The 18114-nt window shown below is 33.7% G+C and overlaps 1 protein-coding gene and 1 long non-coding RNA gene across 1 annotated transcript in view; one reads left to right on the forward strand and one right to left on the reverse strand.

The window, feature by feature from the left end:
• The window catches only part of LOC144978783 (uncharacterized), a 429130-nt gene that overhangs the window by 321423 nt on the left and 89593 nt on the right, over window positions 1-18114 (reverse strand).
• The window catches only part of LOC144978767 (orexin/Hypocretin receptor type 1-like), a gene marked incomplete in the record, with an annotated part of 367308 nt that overhangs the window by 296347 nt on the left and 52847 nt on the right, over window positions 1-18114 (forward strand). Inside the window, 1 exon segment of the mRNA XM_078925242.1 lies at window positions 2349-2426. Coding sequence (XP_078781368.1) covers window positions 2349-2426 — 78 coding nt within the window.

Below are 18114 nucleotides of genomic sequence, written 5' to 3' on the forward strand. Positions count from 1 at the left end.
AGTAGTGTTTTTTGTAGTAGTAGTAGTAAGAATGTATTTTAGTAGTAGTATTTAAGTAGTAGTAGTAGTAATAGAGATAGTAGTAGTAGTAGTAGTAGTAGTAGTAGTATGTAGTAGAAGTAGTAGAGTAGTGGGAGTAGTGTGGGGGGGTTTTTTGGGTAGTAGTCATAGTATTAATGTAATGATACTGGTATGTAGTTTAAGGAAAAGACGATGGATGGCCGGCGGATTCGGAGACGTAAGAGACCAAAGTAGTATATTATTTAAATAAGGTCCAGTCTCGAGTTCATGCCGTGAGGTGACAGGGTGCTCAGTTTAAGTATCAGTTCTGCCTCGCTGTATTTTCTATGTTGTTTAGTGGTGTGACATAACTGAAGGACGGTTTTTGGATGTCATGCAATCCTCGATGACTGGAAACATTGAAGTGATGGGCCACAGGCTTGTTCTCTTCGTTTTCAATAGACCACAGATGTTGTCTAAACCTGTTGCTTAATCTCTTGCCAGTTTTTCCCACGCATGTCTTGTGGCAACGTTTGTAGATGAGAGCGTCAATTATTTAGATTACGATTCGAGCAAGTAAAGGCGTGTCGGATGTCCCACACTTTATCCGAGGATTTGATGGAATTTTCCACGGATATATGTTTGCATGTCCTGCATCTGCAACGTCCACAAGGCTCCGTCATACGTTGGTTGCCGGCTCCGAACCAGAATGTCCCTCAAATTGCGATCCCGTCTGAAGGCATTTGTTGAATATATCCCTCGTTTCTACTTGATCCTGAAGAATCTGACGATAATTATTTTTTTTAATTTTGTTGTGTGGATGATTAGTTATGACTAGGACAGGCTTGTCTGTTTTGCTGTTACTGTTGTCAACTGGTTTCATGACAGCCTCCCTAGAGATATTTTGGATTTTGTCGACCACTTGATTCAGTTTGTATCCAGGATAATGGCGGTTCCGGAAGAAGTCAAGCATTTTATCCTTCTCTACCGTGAAGTCCTCATCATCCTGGCAGATTCGTCTTAGTCTGAGTAGCTGTGAAAGTGGAATTGATTTTTTGCATTTGGTGGGATGTGAAGACCACAGAGAAGGTATGTGTGACTGTTACCTTGTAGTGGATAGACATCTTGAGTCCACTTTGAGTGAGGAAAACTGCGATGTCCAGGAAGGCTACGTGAGTGGTGGATACCTGATAAGTGTATCTTATTGCTGGGTGGAAGTTGTTGAGTGCAGTGATGAATTTGTTGAGTTGCAGTTTAGTCATATTGGTGACGCTGATGCAATCGTCGATGCATCTTTTTAAAAATGCTGGTTGGTGGTCGTCGTAGTGGCAGAAAAACTTAAGCTCGAGGTGGTCCATGAATAAATTGGCGTACGATGGACCCATTTAGGTGCCCATGGCCACGCCCGAGATCTGATGGGAAAAATTGACCGTTGAATTCAAAAGAGTTGAGAGTCAAGTCTAACTCAGTAAGGTGAATGATAGCATCAGCGATACATTAGGGTATAGGGCGTCTGTCGATGAAGTATTGGATGGCTTGTAATCCGTCTTGATGGGGAATGGAGGTGTAGAGGCTAGAGAAAATATGAGCCTATTGTCGGGTTGTGTGAAGCTGAGATCGCGGAATAGATGAAGGGCGTGATTAATATCTTTAATATTTGTGGGAAGTTTGATGGCGATTTTCTGAAGACATTGTCAAGGAAGAGAGAGTTGGGTTTTTTCTGTGGGGCAGGAAATGGCCGAAAAAGGGGAAATCTTCCATTTTATCTGTTTTTGTATATTAAATGGAAGCTGACATTCAATTTCATGGTATTGTTATTGGTAAAGATTAAATAAATCAAAGCAAACTAGTTTATGCCTTGAAAATGGATAAAAATATAGGAAAAAGTATCTAAGTATATAATTAGATATTTTGCTCCATTTTCATATTATGTTCGAGACCTTTCCCAGCCGAGTTGTAACCTAGATACTGTAATAGCTGATGCTGGGGATTGTAAAGATAATCGTATTGACAGAATAGACATTTTACTTATATTGAGTTAATCTATAGATAGAAAATAAACAACGGATAAATGGATCAAAGTCCTCATTCAATCAACAATAAAAATGAATTCAACGAATATGAATATAATACTAGATAATTGCTTAAAATAACACCCTTCAAATACATACTCATGTTTTCTTTGTTCGGCTTTCTGATTGTTTTTATTTTTTACTTTGTTGTAAATTCACTTTTATTAATTTATCTATTGGTATCAGTACTCATTCCTGTTACACCACACTTTTGATGACCCCGACCGATTAGAAACAACAACAGTTCTCAGTTCCATTATATATTTTATTCTACAGGTAATTTCCGACGAGAGTTCCTGATAGCTTGCCATATCTGTTGCCGAAGAGGTTCCAACCACAACAGTGTATACGAAGGTGAGGATACTTCTGTTTTCATCATCTCTATTATCAGATGTAATAAGACTTTGATTCACCTCTTATCACTTAATATTGTGGGTGTTCAGGGGCGTAACGTTCATTTGGTGATTAATCTGTCATGTCACTTTCTTTTTTTTTTTTAGCGTACGACTCATTTAAGGTGCTAGTCTACAAGGTGTTGATATTCTCGATTATTTTTTTCTAAAAGAGAAACATTTTCATAACACAAAATGCTTATTAACAAAATGCATATAATGTAAACTGATATAGGATAACTATTTTAATGCAAATAGCTTTGTCCAAATTAAAACAATAGTTGTCTCCTAAGATACCATCCTATCGCCAAATGGATGGGATGCCACTAATTGGTGTGATTTATTTTCTCTTCACATTCACAGCTTTTGATATTATAATAATTCAAGCAGAGTGGATATTATGTTGTCACGAGTGTGATTTTTAAATCTGTATTTTTATTAGTTTTTGTTGATGTAAGCTAAAGTTGTTTGTGTTCCATCGTCTCGAAACGGTATTAGACATGGATGAACTAGATGCTGCAATGGTCAAATTTTTAAATACGTTTTATATTACACAGTGCGGCAGTTAAGTGGTTTAAAAAATCTATATCTATTTCCCTCAATAAAGCTTGTAAATGTAACCAGATTTTTTTTGTTTGTTGGAATTCTTGCTGGTTTTTTTTTGTTATTTTTTTTTCGCATCTAAATCACTCCATTTCCGATCTGAGGCGGTGGGTCACATATTTCCCTTACCATTTTAATACTTTTCGTGTGGTATCTATTTTGTGTGTTATAGTTTTTGTTTGATGGTTTCCCAACCGATGCTCACAAATAATTTGTATAGCTTTGATGACAACTCTGGAACGTGTCATCGTGGAAAAAATGTGTTTTGCAGATGATTAACGGAATCACATTAAAATAGTTAAATTGGAAACCTATTTGGACAACGATGGTGGTGATGATAACGGTAATGGTGTAGATGGTGATGATCATCATGAATAATTATCTTGTTAAATGGATATTTATTTTCACGAAGAGTTGGAATTTATGTCAGATAAACAGTAATTTACATGTAGTAATGCGAAACCAAATCAATGTGCACGATTTTATAGGTTAATGATAGCAATTGCAATGATACATGATAAGCTATTTTATGTTATTTTTATTAACGTTGATATCAAGACTAGCAAATTGGTTTATGTATCGAAACCATCAGTATTCGTTAGAACTGCCAACTAATATGAGCCAGTTTATCCTTCAATCAAAAACATATATTAATCCATTCATAAAAATGATCAGTGAGCATCGTTGAGAAAACGACTTTATTGTTTTAAGCTTTGACACAGAATAGCAAACCTTTCGTATTAATTGTTTTGAAATTAAATCGAGTGATAGTAAGTAAGAATGATTAGCAAAGGAGCAACCAATCTAGCCATTTGATGCTGTTTTTGGGGCTTTTAATCTTCCATGTAGGCTGTGAATTATATCAAATGGTCTTAACAGACAATTAAAGATTTCTTTAAATTTTCGTAGTTTATTGATCCTAATTACTCTATATGAACTCTTATGATCGTGTTTTCAAAATAATATTGAAATAACAGCAAATTCATAATACCTATTATATCTGACTCCATCGAATATTTTCCAGCATTTACTTACTAATGGATCTAGTATTTCACTCCTCCATGATATTCTCTTATTCAATATTATGGTTTGTTTCCCTCTAGTACAAATTTCTAAGTTATGCTGTATGCGGGTGGAAGTATTAGTACCAAGATACTCAAAGCCACCATATTCCTGAGGTATTTCATATATAATTCATACTTTTATAAAAACATCTAACTCCATAACTGTGTGACTGTCTCAACAATAAAAAGCTTTAACTAAAACTTAGAACTTCCGTTAATTCATAATAAATTACACATTCTTAGAAAATGTGTACCTTATTGATGCTGTATACACGTTACGGGGGATTTCCCTTACCAAATTTCGGCGATAGTATGATAAAATCTTAACCGCTGTGAAAGGCTACGAGTAACTAAGTGAACAACTTTTTAACCAGTTTAAATCCTGAAACTCTTAACGAGATATTAACAGATTCATCATTGTAATGTCTGATAATTGAAAATAATGAACGTGTTTAAATCATTCATAAAAAAAACAACGATACCTCGTCCAAATAAGATTATCCAATGGTAACTGTCACTATCAATGGCTGTTAAACGAATACTTTTTAACGTTAAGTTTTTCATTTAAAATGATATTTATTAAGGCAACTATTTAAAAAATCCATTTTAAAAACATTGGCCAGAAAACCCATCCGATTGAAATGTCCCGCTTCTTATTAAAACAAAATCCTCTTCAGCCCAAGGTTTACAGATTTTGACAATATGAGAGTTTTTCTAATCAATCGATACTCGAAGGACAAGTTTTCTGGCCAAAATTTTTAGACTATGTCCGACATAGAAGTAGCTGTGAAGTGAATAGCTGACTGTCTTTTACCTGAATGAAAAAGTTTGCTTTATTGGGGCTATTTTTTTCAATTAATGTAAGGTTTATACAAAGTGTTCCTTATACATTCCAATGGTTTTTGACAGATGGCTAATAAGTCATGCTACTTTTAAACTTAAATTCCTGATATTTTAAGTAATCTTACCGATATGTGTTAAAGTAGCAATATCGGGTATCGTGTCATTTACTCAACTACAAAGAGACAAATTGTATTTTTTACTTTCATGTTCTAGATAATTGTTACCAACTACCAAGCAATCAGAATATGAACGTCTGCATGTCTGCATGTTTATATTTTTGTTATTGAACTCGATCTCTAAAACTAATCGACAAATCTATCTCAAAGGTGTTCTCACATTATTTTGGATGCCATCAACACTATTATCTATGTCTGTCATTAACAAATGTGCACTTGTTTAAAACTTTTGAATTCTTTGGATTTTTAAGAATTCAAACCTGAATGTATCAAATCACTGTCATGTTTTATAGATACCATTATAAACCATAATATGTCCCTGATTTATCAGTTCCGTTATTCTTTTAAAAATATTCTTACTATATTGTCGCTGCATGTATTCAAGCACTCATTAAACACTTGTTTTTGTTTTGTTTTTCGTCGTTCGTGTCTACGAAAAGTCAAACAACCACACAATATCTAAAAGTATTACTAACCTCTTTTCTCAGCCAAATTTATCGTGCAAAAAATACACAAGTACCTAGTCTACCTATTAAGTTATACGATAATCGCATTCATTTTTATGATATACGTTCATTAGGAATCAGCTCATTCCTATTGGAACTATCTACGTATTATTCTCATCGGATGCGAAAAATCACTTATTTCAATCTTAATATATTATCAAATAGACTTTAATATCAATCTTAAAACCATATTATATCCCATAAAACATCGCTATAGGCTCGATTTATCATAGTGGGGTTTTTTGGTTAAAAAGTGTTTAAATCCTGTGGATAAATTCATGGCATTAGTTCTGTTTAAAAGTATCTCACTTGTTTTAAGACTAGATATTAAACATTTAAGAAATGCATTTCAAAATATCCTTTGTAATTAACAAAATTTGTAGCGCTTGATCTTTTGGTAAGTCACAGACTATAATTGTTGTATCGTTAATCAAACATCATTTGATGCTGATTTATAACGTGATACAGAGTTATTGGTCCGAAAACGTTTAGCCAGATCAAAAGAGATATGTGTATTAAACGCATCTTTGCTCGTTCCATAGCTGAAACCGTGCTTGGCCCTTGTCAAAAAATTATTCCACTACTTATTAAGCAGCCTCTTCAGATCATTTTATTAAATATCACATTAAGCATTTACCTGTGGTTGCCATGTCCTTTAGTCCTTCACAGCCATTAGGCCCTAGGACCCGGAGGTCATTCATGCTTTTTGTGGCATTTAACTGATAGGAATGATTGCTTGCTAATCTTTGGATACCTCTAACCAATCACTGTTAAATGACCGGTAAAAAAACATATCTTAATTCGAAACGAAATCGAAACAGAATTTCTTTGCTTACGAGATGTGTTACAAATTTGTCTTTCCATACCTCCGTTGTGCTATAAACGCTCTAAAATCATTGTATCTCTCGGACGACAAAGCACGTGCTGGCGAAAGGAGGAGCAATACATTTTTAAACATTACAGCAATTGTGGGAATTTCTTAACTTTGTATTAAAAAGCAGTAAGGGCTTTGAGCACGTTTAAAGGATATTGCTCTATAAAAGTGCTCATAGTCGCTTTTGGTCAGGGCATTATAGAGCAGGATTCGACACGATCTTTACGTTATAAAGACTAACCTCTTCAACTTAGGCTACTCATGAGATCGACGAAAGCTATTGAAAGGTGGCGAGTGCATTACCACGTTGTCTCGCTGACCAATAACATTACAACAAAACTGTATGATTTCGTTGTGAGAATTACATGACTTTTTAACTACAAACATGTGCTTTTAAAAACCGTACTTCCTCTATTGTAACTAAAATTGATACATAGTTATATGACGATCACATAATATTAGGACTACTTTTACACCTACTGTACAAACATATATTGTTATTGTTTAAATCACGTATCTGGAATCGTTAAACAATGAGACCTTATGAACATTTTATTCACAAGTGGGACAATATTTTTTTAAAATCCAGAATTTAGTGCTGTTTGAATCTCCAGTATAACACGGCGGTATTGTATCGGCAATTGTTATATCTCACAAGATACAAGTCAATCCATGTAAATAAAAGACAAAATACATGGGATGTTATATTTTTAGTACCCATTGTAATTTAAAAACAAAATTTTAAACGCTTTCTTAACATATGTTTAACATGTAAGTGTAGTGTATAAGACTATTAATGGCTGTCATTTATTAACGCACCATAAATGCAAGCACCTAAGTAGATTCAATTGTGGAACGCCATTCCACGGAGTATTCGGGGGTTCAGATCATTGTTTTTATTCAAGAAATCATCGTAAACCTTTTTTAAAATATTATCAAGTGATTTCTTGTAAATAATATTGTGACTCAGGATATCGTGCGTTATACTATTATTATATTATTATTATTATTATTATTATTATTATTATTATTATTATTATTATTATTATTATTATTATTATTATTATTATTATTATTATTATTATTATTATTATTTTATTATTATTATATTATTATTATTATTATTATTATTATTATTATTATATTATTATTATTATTATTATTATTATTATTTAAGCCAATTATTACTAATGAGCAAATTCGACGTGCATATATTCACGCGTTGAGAAAATAACATTGGGTAAAATTTAATGATTTATTGCAATTTGTCAAACTGAGCTTGAATGTGAAGATTTTGAATATTTATTGATTCAAGCTAATTTTTTGCATGGCTTATTAATCATTCCACTGTTTAGTACTCATTTATTTATATGCGCGGAATCACTATTTGATTACTGTTGCAGTGAGTGGTTATTGGTTAAAGAATTGACTATTAATAGATAATGTATGGCACTAATTGGATGGCACAAATTGCTACACCATAGGTTTTCAAATGTCACAAATTGAGGACATTTCATCCATTATCATCCCTTTCCTTTCAAATACATAAAGTTATACTTCTTTTTTTTTAAACGGTGGGCGTGCAAATCATGACATATTCTCCATTCAAATCATTTTAAGGCTATCAATAGGAAGCCTGTCTGCATCATTAAGATCATTAAAATCCATTCAATACACTGGCATAACTATTGTCGTCCTCATCGTATTATAGACATAATAAATATCACCATTATCACGGTCTTCATCATCATCATCATCATCATCATCATCATCATCATCATCATTATCATCATCGTTAGCAGCAGCAGCAGCAGCATCAACGTCACTTTCAGTAGAAATAACAGTAACAACAAAGCCAACAAATATAACAACGACAACAACAAATGAAAATGAAAGTAGAGCGATCATCAGTTTCACCAACGTTACTGCTGTACTTAGAAATGGTGGACAAATAACTCGGCATTAAATTAGTAAAAGCCAACCTTGCCAAAAATCCTAAAACCACTTTTGAGAGTTTTTTTTTTTCTTTTGTCGTTGTTGTTCTTTGTTTTTTTTTTGTTTTGTTTTGTTTTTTTGGGTTTTTTTTTTTGTTTCTCTTTTCTCTTATTGTTTGTGAGTTGCTTTTTGTTTTTGTTTTGTTTTGTTTTGTTCTTTTTGTATGTTTTTGTTTTTTGTTTAATTTTTTCTTCTTTTTTTAATAGTTTTTTAAATTTTTTTTTTGATGTTTTTGACAAGGTGAGAGCCATATTAATCAATCGATATTTGAAGGTACGGTTTTCTGACCAAAAAAAAATTAATAAATATTATTTCAGGTTGCGATAGATTAAATGTTATATTAATGTTTACGTTAAGCAATACATTTCACTGGAAAGATTCACTTCTTAAAGCAAACCTCTCTTATGCAACACTCAGAAGACCGTATAGAATGCTTTTTTTAAAAAGGGCCAAGCTTTATCGTCATAATTTGTGAAATATTCACCTCTAAAAAGAGGTCATCACTTCTGTATAATAACCAGCTACTGTCTGTCTGTTTTGCGTGGGTGTATTCGAGTTAGGCGGACAAAAGCTTCTACCGTTTTGCACCTAAAATGATCATTGGAAGTGACACAGACTGACCGGAAGTAACGTCACAATACTGGAAGTGACTTCACAAAACCGGAAGTAACGTCATCAGTAAAAACCCACTTTTGAGAAGTTCAATCTGTCCTCGAAGACCAGGGAATTGTCGATTGCCCTCAGTGATGCATCATCCTGAAGCGATACCCGTGGAAATAAGATTGTGGTTCAGGAAGTGACATCACTAACCCGGAAGTGGACCTTTGAAACAAGAATTTAATCATAAAAGACTGGAAAACGATCCGATTATCCACAAACTTGAATAAAATCTTGAGGTACACTTAAGGGAAGGCTTTAGAAGCACCAATAGTGATTTAATCAAAACCGGAAGTGGGATAGACAGATGAATCGTCCGATTTTCTCATAACTTGTTACAAACCTGGACTGACGAATATGAGCGACTTTAGAACCACACGAAGTTATGTAATCAACACCTGAAGTGACCTCTGGTAACCGGATGTGGGCCTAAGAGACTGGGGAAGCCTAAATGATACATAAGGGGGGCTTTATTTCGTGTTATGCCTATCAAACTCAGGTGTGACCGTTATTCTTGTCTGCAGTCTCCTCCACAATGATAAAGAGCTGTGCAGGGAAAGAGGGCGCTTACTCACTTGAATTTTGTCTTGCAGCCTTTCTTGCATAAAAAGGAACCAGCTCAAGGCATGTCTACTCTATAGGTGGTAAAATGGTCCATACAGGCTATCAGCAACATGCTTCATCTTTTTCCAACTCCAGTCAGGAGAGGCTGTCGGTGGGTTTTTCTGTATAGAGAGATTTCTTACAAAAATTTATCCTTGAAATGTTGTCCAGAGAACATGCTGATACACAGTATCTGACGTAGGTGGAATATCATAGATAGCTCAGCATCTCTGTGCAAATACCTGTTAGCGAGCATCACTGACCGTTGCCATTGTATTATTCTTTTCATACAAACGATTTAAAAATCCAATCATGTTAAAGCAGGCTTCCGTAGCATTTTAAAGCTAAAGCCAGTTAAAAAAATGCAGGGGACACATCACTGAAAGAATCCCATGTTGCTCATGTTGTGATTATTTTCCCCTTTGAGGCAGAACACAAAGAAACAGTATCACACCCTATTGGAGCATGGAAGGTTGACATTGCGTCAACGCTGTATGCCGGAACTCTCGCTCCTGGACCAAATAAAATCCAAAGCTCCCAAGATTTTAGCTTCTCAGCAAAGTGAAAGATGAGCACAACAAAAAGAGGATGTCTTAGAGATTTTGAAATCGCTGTATGTCTTTTAAATGAAAAAAAATGCCTCTTTTAATAAGGGGAGATTAAACTGCTTACATTACATATATTTAATCACTTTAAATTTTTTTTTAAATGCAAAGTTAAAACATTTACGTACACACTTATTTATCTTCCATTCTTTCATTTGACGTCAATCAACCCACTTCAAGGCGATAGCAAATATTAATATTTCATCGAAATACCTTTACATCATAATATTCAACAATGAGACCTCCGATGTATGTATGTGATATCGGAATAAATTATGCCACTGTAGGTCAAAAGGTCGTTTGGGGGTCGAGGTAAGGTAAATGAGATAAAGGCAAGAGAGAAAGAGAGAATACGAGAGAGGGGCTTGGGACTCTGGGAAGAGAGTGACTGAATTAGAAAGATAAATAGTGAAAGAGACAGAGACATGGGTGATGGGAGAAAGGAGATGATACATGGTAAGATTCTCGTAGATTCTCATACATACTTGTATATTTCGTGAGAAGATGGTGCTCGAATCTTTAGAGTGTTCAACTATGTCAATGATATGAGATATATAGATATATAGATAGATAGAAAGACAGATAAAAGATAGATAGATGGATAGATAGATGGATAGGTAGATAGATATACAGATGGATGGATAGATAGATAGATAGATAGATAGATAGATAGATAGATAGATAGATAGATAGATAGATAGATAGATAGATAGATAGATAGATAGATAGATAGATAGCGAAAGAAAGAAATGAAGGGAGAGACAGAGAGAGAGAACCAAAAAAATAGAGAAAGAGGGAGAGAGAAAGAGAGAGAGAGAGAGAGAGAGAGAGAGAGAGAGAGAGAAAGGAAGGGAGAGAGAGTGAGGGCGAGAGAGAGAGAGAGAGAGAAAAAGAGAGAGAGAGAGAGAGAGAGAGAGAGAGAGAGAGAGAGAGAGAACAAAACTGTGTCATCGTAAATGAATGAATTGATCTTGAATTCCTTGCAGATGAAGTACTTTTGTTATCACAGTATCAGTTCAAAAACAAAAGTGTAAAATTGACATCAGCGTCAAATACAAAAACGTATCCCATAGATTTAATACAATATGCAAAACAAAATCGATGTCAAGCCGCGTTGTTCATAAATTGCTTCAAAATTATTCACTCCATTTTGTAAGTGTAGACTTGAGGAGAGCGTTCAGACATTAAAAATGGTTCCTTGTCTTGTTATTTTCTTCTGTGACTCATTTTCTTGAAGCGGTATCTAATGTGCTTATTCGGCAAAATCCGTCAGATGTCGGGAAAATGCAATCCATATATTTATATACAATTTCATAGAGTATTTATTACAAATTATTTAAAATACAGTTACATAATCATCACAATAGCAATTGAACACCACATTCAAAATCAAAATTAAAAAAAATAAGGCTGGACTGAAAAGTCTTGACGCCGCTCTTGTTTTTTCATAAGTATAATAGATACGAAATTGATAAAGGTATCATAACAATTCTTAGATTATGTCCTTTCCGTTTATCAGTTAAAATTTAAGAATAGTCACAGTTCTCATCCACACCGAGCCGCCAACAATGCACCAACTATTGCATTGCGTCGAAAAGGAATTCACGTGGCCAAATTCGACACCAACGAGTCACCTCCACCTGCGCCTCACCATCAATAGTAAAATTTGCGCTCTTGAGGTATCTCTTAAGTTTTAAGAAAAGGAGGAAGTCACTTGGAGCTAAACTGTAAGAGGGGCGTTCAACGACTTCAAGAAAACGTCTTTCAATGTGACCATGCGTTTATTTGAGCATTCTTGGTATCCAACGGGCACACACCTTTCGATAACCCAGGATTTCTCTAACGATATATCGAACTGTTCGCTTGGAAATTATAAGACTTTGCAAAATGGCAGATTGATTTTTCTAACGATTGGCTTGGTTAGGTTTGTCAGTTTGTTTTTCATTTGCTTTGCTCGATGCAGTTTATGAACTACCACTGCGAGCCTGCTCATTAATGTTGATGAAACAGCATCAGTTCCAGTAAATGACTTAACGCACCTTTGAACTGTTTAAATACCAATGCACGAGTCAGCATAAACATGTTTCAGTCGTGTATGAATGTTTACACATCTCTCTCAGCAGTACTTTTGTGTCATTTCTTCAACCGACATGTTGGAATAAGGGTTCTTTCAAATAAGATAAAAATCAAAGAATAGCATCAAAACGAAATTTGGAGAGCAAATAAAAGAATAAATTACGCTCATTTTGATGTTTAGTTTATACTGGTGAGTTTAATACAATCGGAAATAATAATAATAATAATAATAATAATAAATAATAATAATAATAATAATAATAATAATATATATAATAATAATAATAATAATAATAATAATAATAATAATAATAATAATAATAATAATCTTTATTCAAATATAATTAATGTAGTACAGTTTGTAATACGAAAAAAATAATAATAATAGTGTAATAATATATAATAATATGAATAATATGATAATAATAATAAAATAATTATAATAATAATAATATATAATAATATTTTTAATTTAATACAAAAAAAATAATTAAAATATTAATAATGATGATAATAATATATAATGATATAATAATAATAAAATAATTTAATAATAATATAATAATAATATAATAATAATAATAATAATAATAATAATAATAATAATAATATAATAATAATATAATAATAATAATAATAATAAATAATAATAATAATAATAATAATAATAATAATAATAATAATAATAATAATAATAATAATAATAATAATAATAATAATATAATATAAAATAATAATAATAATAATAATAATAATAATAATAATAATCATCATCATCATCATCATATCATCATCATCATCATCATCATCATTATAATAATAATAATAATAAAATAATATAATAATAAAAGAAGAAGAAGAAGAAGAAGAAAAGAAAAGAAGAAGAGAAGAAGAAGAAGAAGAAGAAGAAGAAGAAGAAGAAGAAGAAGAAGAAGAAGAAGAAGAAGAAGAAAAGAAGAAGAAGAAGAAGAAGAAGAAGAAGAAGAAATCGGTTTTAATCCAGAATTGTTTAGAAGCTAAATAATATAAGATTTTGATTTAGTTCATATGATGATTTCTTGGGGAGGGTGACGATAATTTCTATACGTACGAAAAGCTAAGCATCTGGTTCAAACTGACATAAAACCAGTTGGGAGCCGTGGGTCACATTTGGCCATGACTCCGAATTTATTTAATTCTAACCTAAAGCAGATTTCGCCCTACTCTCTAACGCCGCTCTCGAGTGACGCCAAATCCTGAAGTTCGCCAAAATCACACTCAGAATTTTCGGCATTGGATGTAGACGTGGAGCAATGGCTGATAGTGTTCTGAAAGACAGATGAGATGTTAATGGCGTAGTTGCAAACGACATCGATGGCCAGGTTCGAGACTCCTATGTGTTCGTTGGGCTTGTCATTGGCGGACATTCTGAATTGTGATGATGGGTCTTTTGAGAAACGAGGATCCTATATTCAATTGACTAACGACGTCGTCCAGAACCGATTTTCGCAGAAGACATTTGTTATCATTACACGTTTCACCATTCTCATCTTTGTTTGATATCTGTTTAATCTTGATAGATCCATTTTATCATTAGAATTTATAAATGAAACTGGTGGAGGTTTGATCATCAATAATTTTTGGTTTGGACAACTGCGTTTATTAGTTGAAATTGTCAATAGTTTTTGATTGTTTGTGCTTCTGGGAAATTGCTGGTGCTCCATCACTCGTGCATGGTTTTTAAACTCTCTTCTTCTGAATCTGTGGAACTGGTGTTGTTGCTTTTATAATTGACCTTTCTATCAATTGGCTGTTTGTAATCGTTATCTGACGCCCGTTTTCAGCGCTGCTGTAATCACGTTTTTGTGATCGAGCCCTCCGACTACCAATATATTCAATAGGCATCAAGACTTTACAGTAAATCCTAGTAATATAACTTTATTGTCCATGAAATAGAAATTCATGTTGGTTCACACTGATGCCAATATAAAATACAAATAAAATAGTATTGTTGACATCTACAGTAACACACCTCACGTAGGCTATATACATATAAATGCACACACAACCACACACAGTGCAAATTCATCTTCAACAATTGTATTAGAGGAATAAAACTAAAACTAATTGAAATAAAACAAACTCATCATCACCATCATCATCGTAGTCATCATCATCATCATCATCATCATCATCATCATCATCATCATCATCATCATCCACATCATCAGCCTTCTCGATATCACTCAAGGGCCAAGGAAACTCACCCTGATTATGTCAACAAATTAGTTTACCTGACGACTCAGTGTATCGTCTGCTACTTGATCTTCTGATTACTGGTCAATAACTCACTCACTCACTCAATCCTCTCTGGACTTGAGGCGATGCAAGGGATCTCCACCTGGTCCTGTCAGCAGCTATTCTTGGGGCCATCTCGACGGACAGACCTCTCTGCTTTTGGTCCCTCTCAACGGTACGTCTCCAAGTCTCCTTGGGGCGGCTTCGCTTCCTCTTTCCTTGGGGTGTCCATCGCAGAGTCTTCCTTATCAGTGTTCCATCAAGTCTGCGACTATTGCCATTTTCTCCATTGACTTCACTTCAGCTCTCACTCTCAGGTCCTCATTTGAGATTGTGTTTGGCCAGAATACTTTGAAGATTCGTTGCAAAAATTCTTTTTGGAATAATTCAAGTTTCTGGATGATACTGTCTGTGATCTTCCAACATTCTCATCCATAGAGTAAAATGCTCAAGACATTACTATTAATAGCCAATAACACAATTTCTTTCTACTTACGTTTTAATCAAAATTCACCCAAAGCAATATGCCGAGGCAAGGTATAGCTGACATTAATACTTTAAAAATTTACAATGAATATCAAAATGATTTTGAAAATATACAAAAAGGCTTACATTTGATATTTGAGAGGGAAGAAAATGTCAAAAAGTTGTTTAAAAGTGTATACGGTATGTCTTTTCTTCATGCAAGAACTGAGCATTTAAAAGAGATTTTATGACAAAAGTCCAATTTATCGTAGTAATTTAACACACACATACACTTTCATACATACACACACACACAGACACACATATATATATATATATATATATATATATATATATATATATGAGATGGATGGATGGATGGATGTATAGATAGATAGATAGATAGATGGATAGATAGATAGATAGATAGATAGATAGATAGATAGATAGAAAGATAGATAGATAGATAGATAGATAGATAAGAGATAGATAGAGAGATAGGGGTAGACAGATAGATGTTTTAATAGATAAATAGATTTTTAAATAAGTAGATAGATAGACAGATAGATAGAAAGATCGATGGATAAGTGGATGAATAGAGCAGTAAAATTAGGTGCCCCAAACGTAAACAAAGGTCGAGAAGCACATGGCAAACCACATGTTCCTGTCTTGACAGCTCACGTTCCAATGTAAATTATAGAAAAAAATAACCTTTAAAATTTGGCTGTTAGGTGGCAAAAGAAACACATATTCATAAATACTCGATCATGCATCAAATAATGTCTAGATATGGATATTTTATGGAACAAAAGGTAAAATTTATCAAAAGTTACAGTCTATCTATTTTTAAACCAGAGCAAATTATTGCGCTGGTGTGAACAAAACGAAAATTATTCGGAGCCTGATTTTCAGAATAATTTAGCCTTATATTATTATTTCTGCAACTGTTAGATTTTATGTAAACATATTTTCAATACTGAAAGTGTATTGCCTACAACTCAAACTACAAAATTGGGAGACCTATATTGTGCGTAAATTTTTCCGGTCCCTAACGAAAATCACCAGCAACTTGTTATTGTTTACGTTTGGGGCAGCCAATTTTACTGCTCTATAGATAGACAGATATACAGATAGACGGATAGATAATACAAGTTTCTGCCCAACACCTTATTGTAATGCACCATGTAGCACTCTTAGAAAATTTATTATCACTAAATGCGTATTGCTAAGTATACATTTACAGCTGGGTAGAATTCTGAAAATTGCCGAATTTTCGATCACTTAAGTTTTTGATATCTTTTAGTTTTTGCTGCTGACGAAGCTTTCTCTTAAATTTACTTTGCAGATTTTGTAATTTTTTCTGCAAGAGAGTGTTTTTTTAAAAAAAACATTTTAACTAGTCTATCACGCTCAACAGAATTAGAGAAAAGGCAGAGGAATATATTTCACCATCACAAAGCGGGTTTAGAAGAGATAGAAGCACTGCGGATTTAGTATGGGCTCATCGAAGGCTGAAAGCCAGAACGGAAAAATATAAGGAAGAATTTACCATACTTGGAAAAGATATGAGTTCAGCCATATGTAGAAGTTGTTATCAATCCTTGACTCATTCCTGGACAAAGATCACGTGTAGCTCATAAGATACCTATTACGAAATACTACATTACAATTTGAATCCGGCAGAAAATTAACGACAATATCAACTTCAATTGGATCCCCTCAAGGAGACAGCTTGAATCCAATTCTATTCATGATATACCTCGAATCGCCCACGAAAGAACTAAGACCAAAATTATCACCAACAAAGCTGAATTGATAAACGCAGATGATACAGACCTAATCTTTGAATCAAAGCATCAAGCGAATATATACACACCAATAATATCAACCAAACAGAATATACAAAAATCAACAGAAATGAATGGAAAAGTGTACTTAAACTAGGCAATTTGATCCATGAAACTGAAGACATCAGAACACGAAACCACCAATGCGTTCAACCAACTCCACAATTTATGGAATAGAAATAACAACCCCACCACTGACTGATTATCAGAGTTAAAATGATCGCGGTTATAACGTATCTCTCTTTCAGGAGGAGGGTGCCGTGTCAGATGGATCCCGGTTTGGGTATGAAATGGCGATATTTTTATTCTCTGTTTTCATCTGGCACTTCTACATACCCTATATTTTTCAACAGGTAAGAGCGAATAAAGGTGAAAAATGGTTATCTGCGTGGTTATCGTTATTTCACTTCATCGATTTTATTATCCACCTAACTACATTCTCACAAAAGGATTTTACAATTTGAAGCCTAAAGATATTTTAATTTAATCAATTTTTTTTCTGAGCTCTATTTTTTCGAAATACCTTCAAAACTTACCTAAACTCTCTCTCTGAGGTAGAGTATTTCAGGATTTTCATCAAACCCTAACATATTACATAATATCATTCTTTCTGACACGTTCACTCTTTGGAAAGCAAGTCAGTGCGCATGAATACAAGCAACCATTGAGTCAGTAAAGTAGTAGTAAGCAGTAGAAGTAATATGCCTGCAGTCTAGAATGAACAGTTTCCCTGAGTCGAATGTTGTATTTTGATTCAGTCACATATTTTTAAAACCTCGATGAGTATAGTTGCTCTCTCCATACAGGTTGTTAGTTGATTCCATTGGTCACAGTCCTGGGCCAGAGTTTTGAGGCTTTCAATATCTTGTTGTGACTTTAGTACGGAGGGAACTGCAGTTTTTCTTAGTTCTTCAGGGATTAATTCGGCCTCATCTGAATTAAGAAATTTCTGATTTGTAGAGACATCATGGTTCAGGGTAGTTACTATTAATGTCGGTGGTCTTCCTACACTTTTGTTGCCATGAAGGAAATATTGCAGTTGGGCTGGGATGTTATTTT

The sequence above is a fragment of the Berghia stephanieae genome, chromosome 1 (genome assembly GCF_034508935.2).
Source record: "Berghia stephanieae isolate SIO BIC M18660-M18661 chromosome 1, UCSD_Bste_1.3, whole genome shotgun sequence".
NCBI classification, from domain to species: domain Eukaryota; kingdom Metazoa; phylum Mollusca; class Gastropoda; order Nudibranchia; family Aeolidiidae; genus Berghia; species Berghia stephanieae.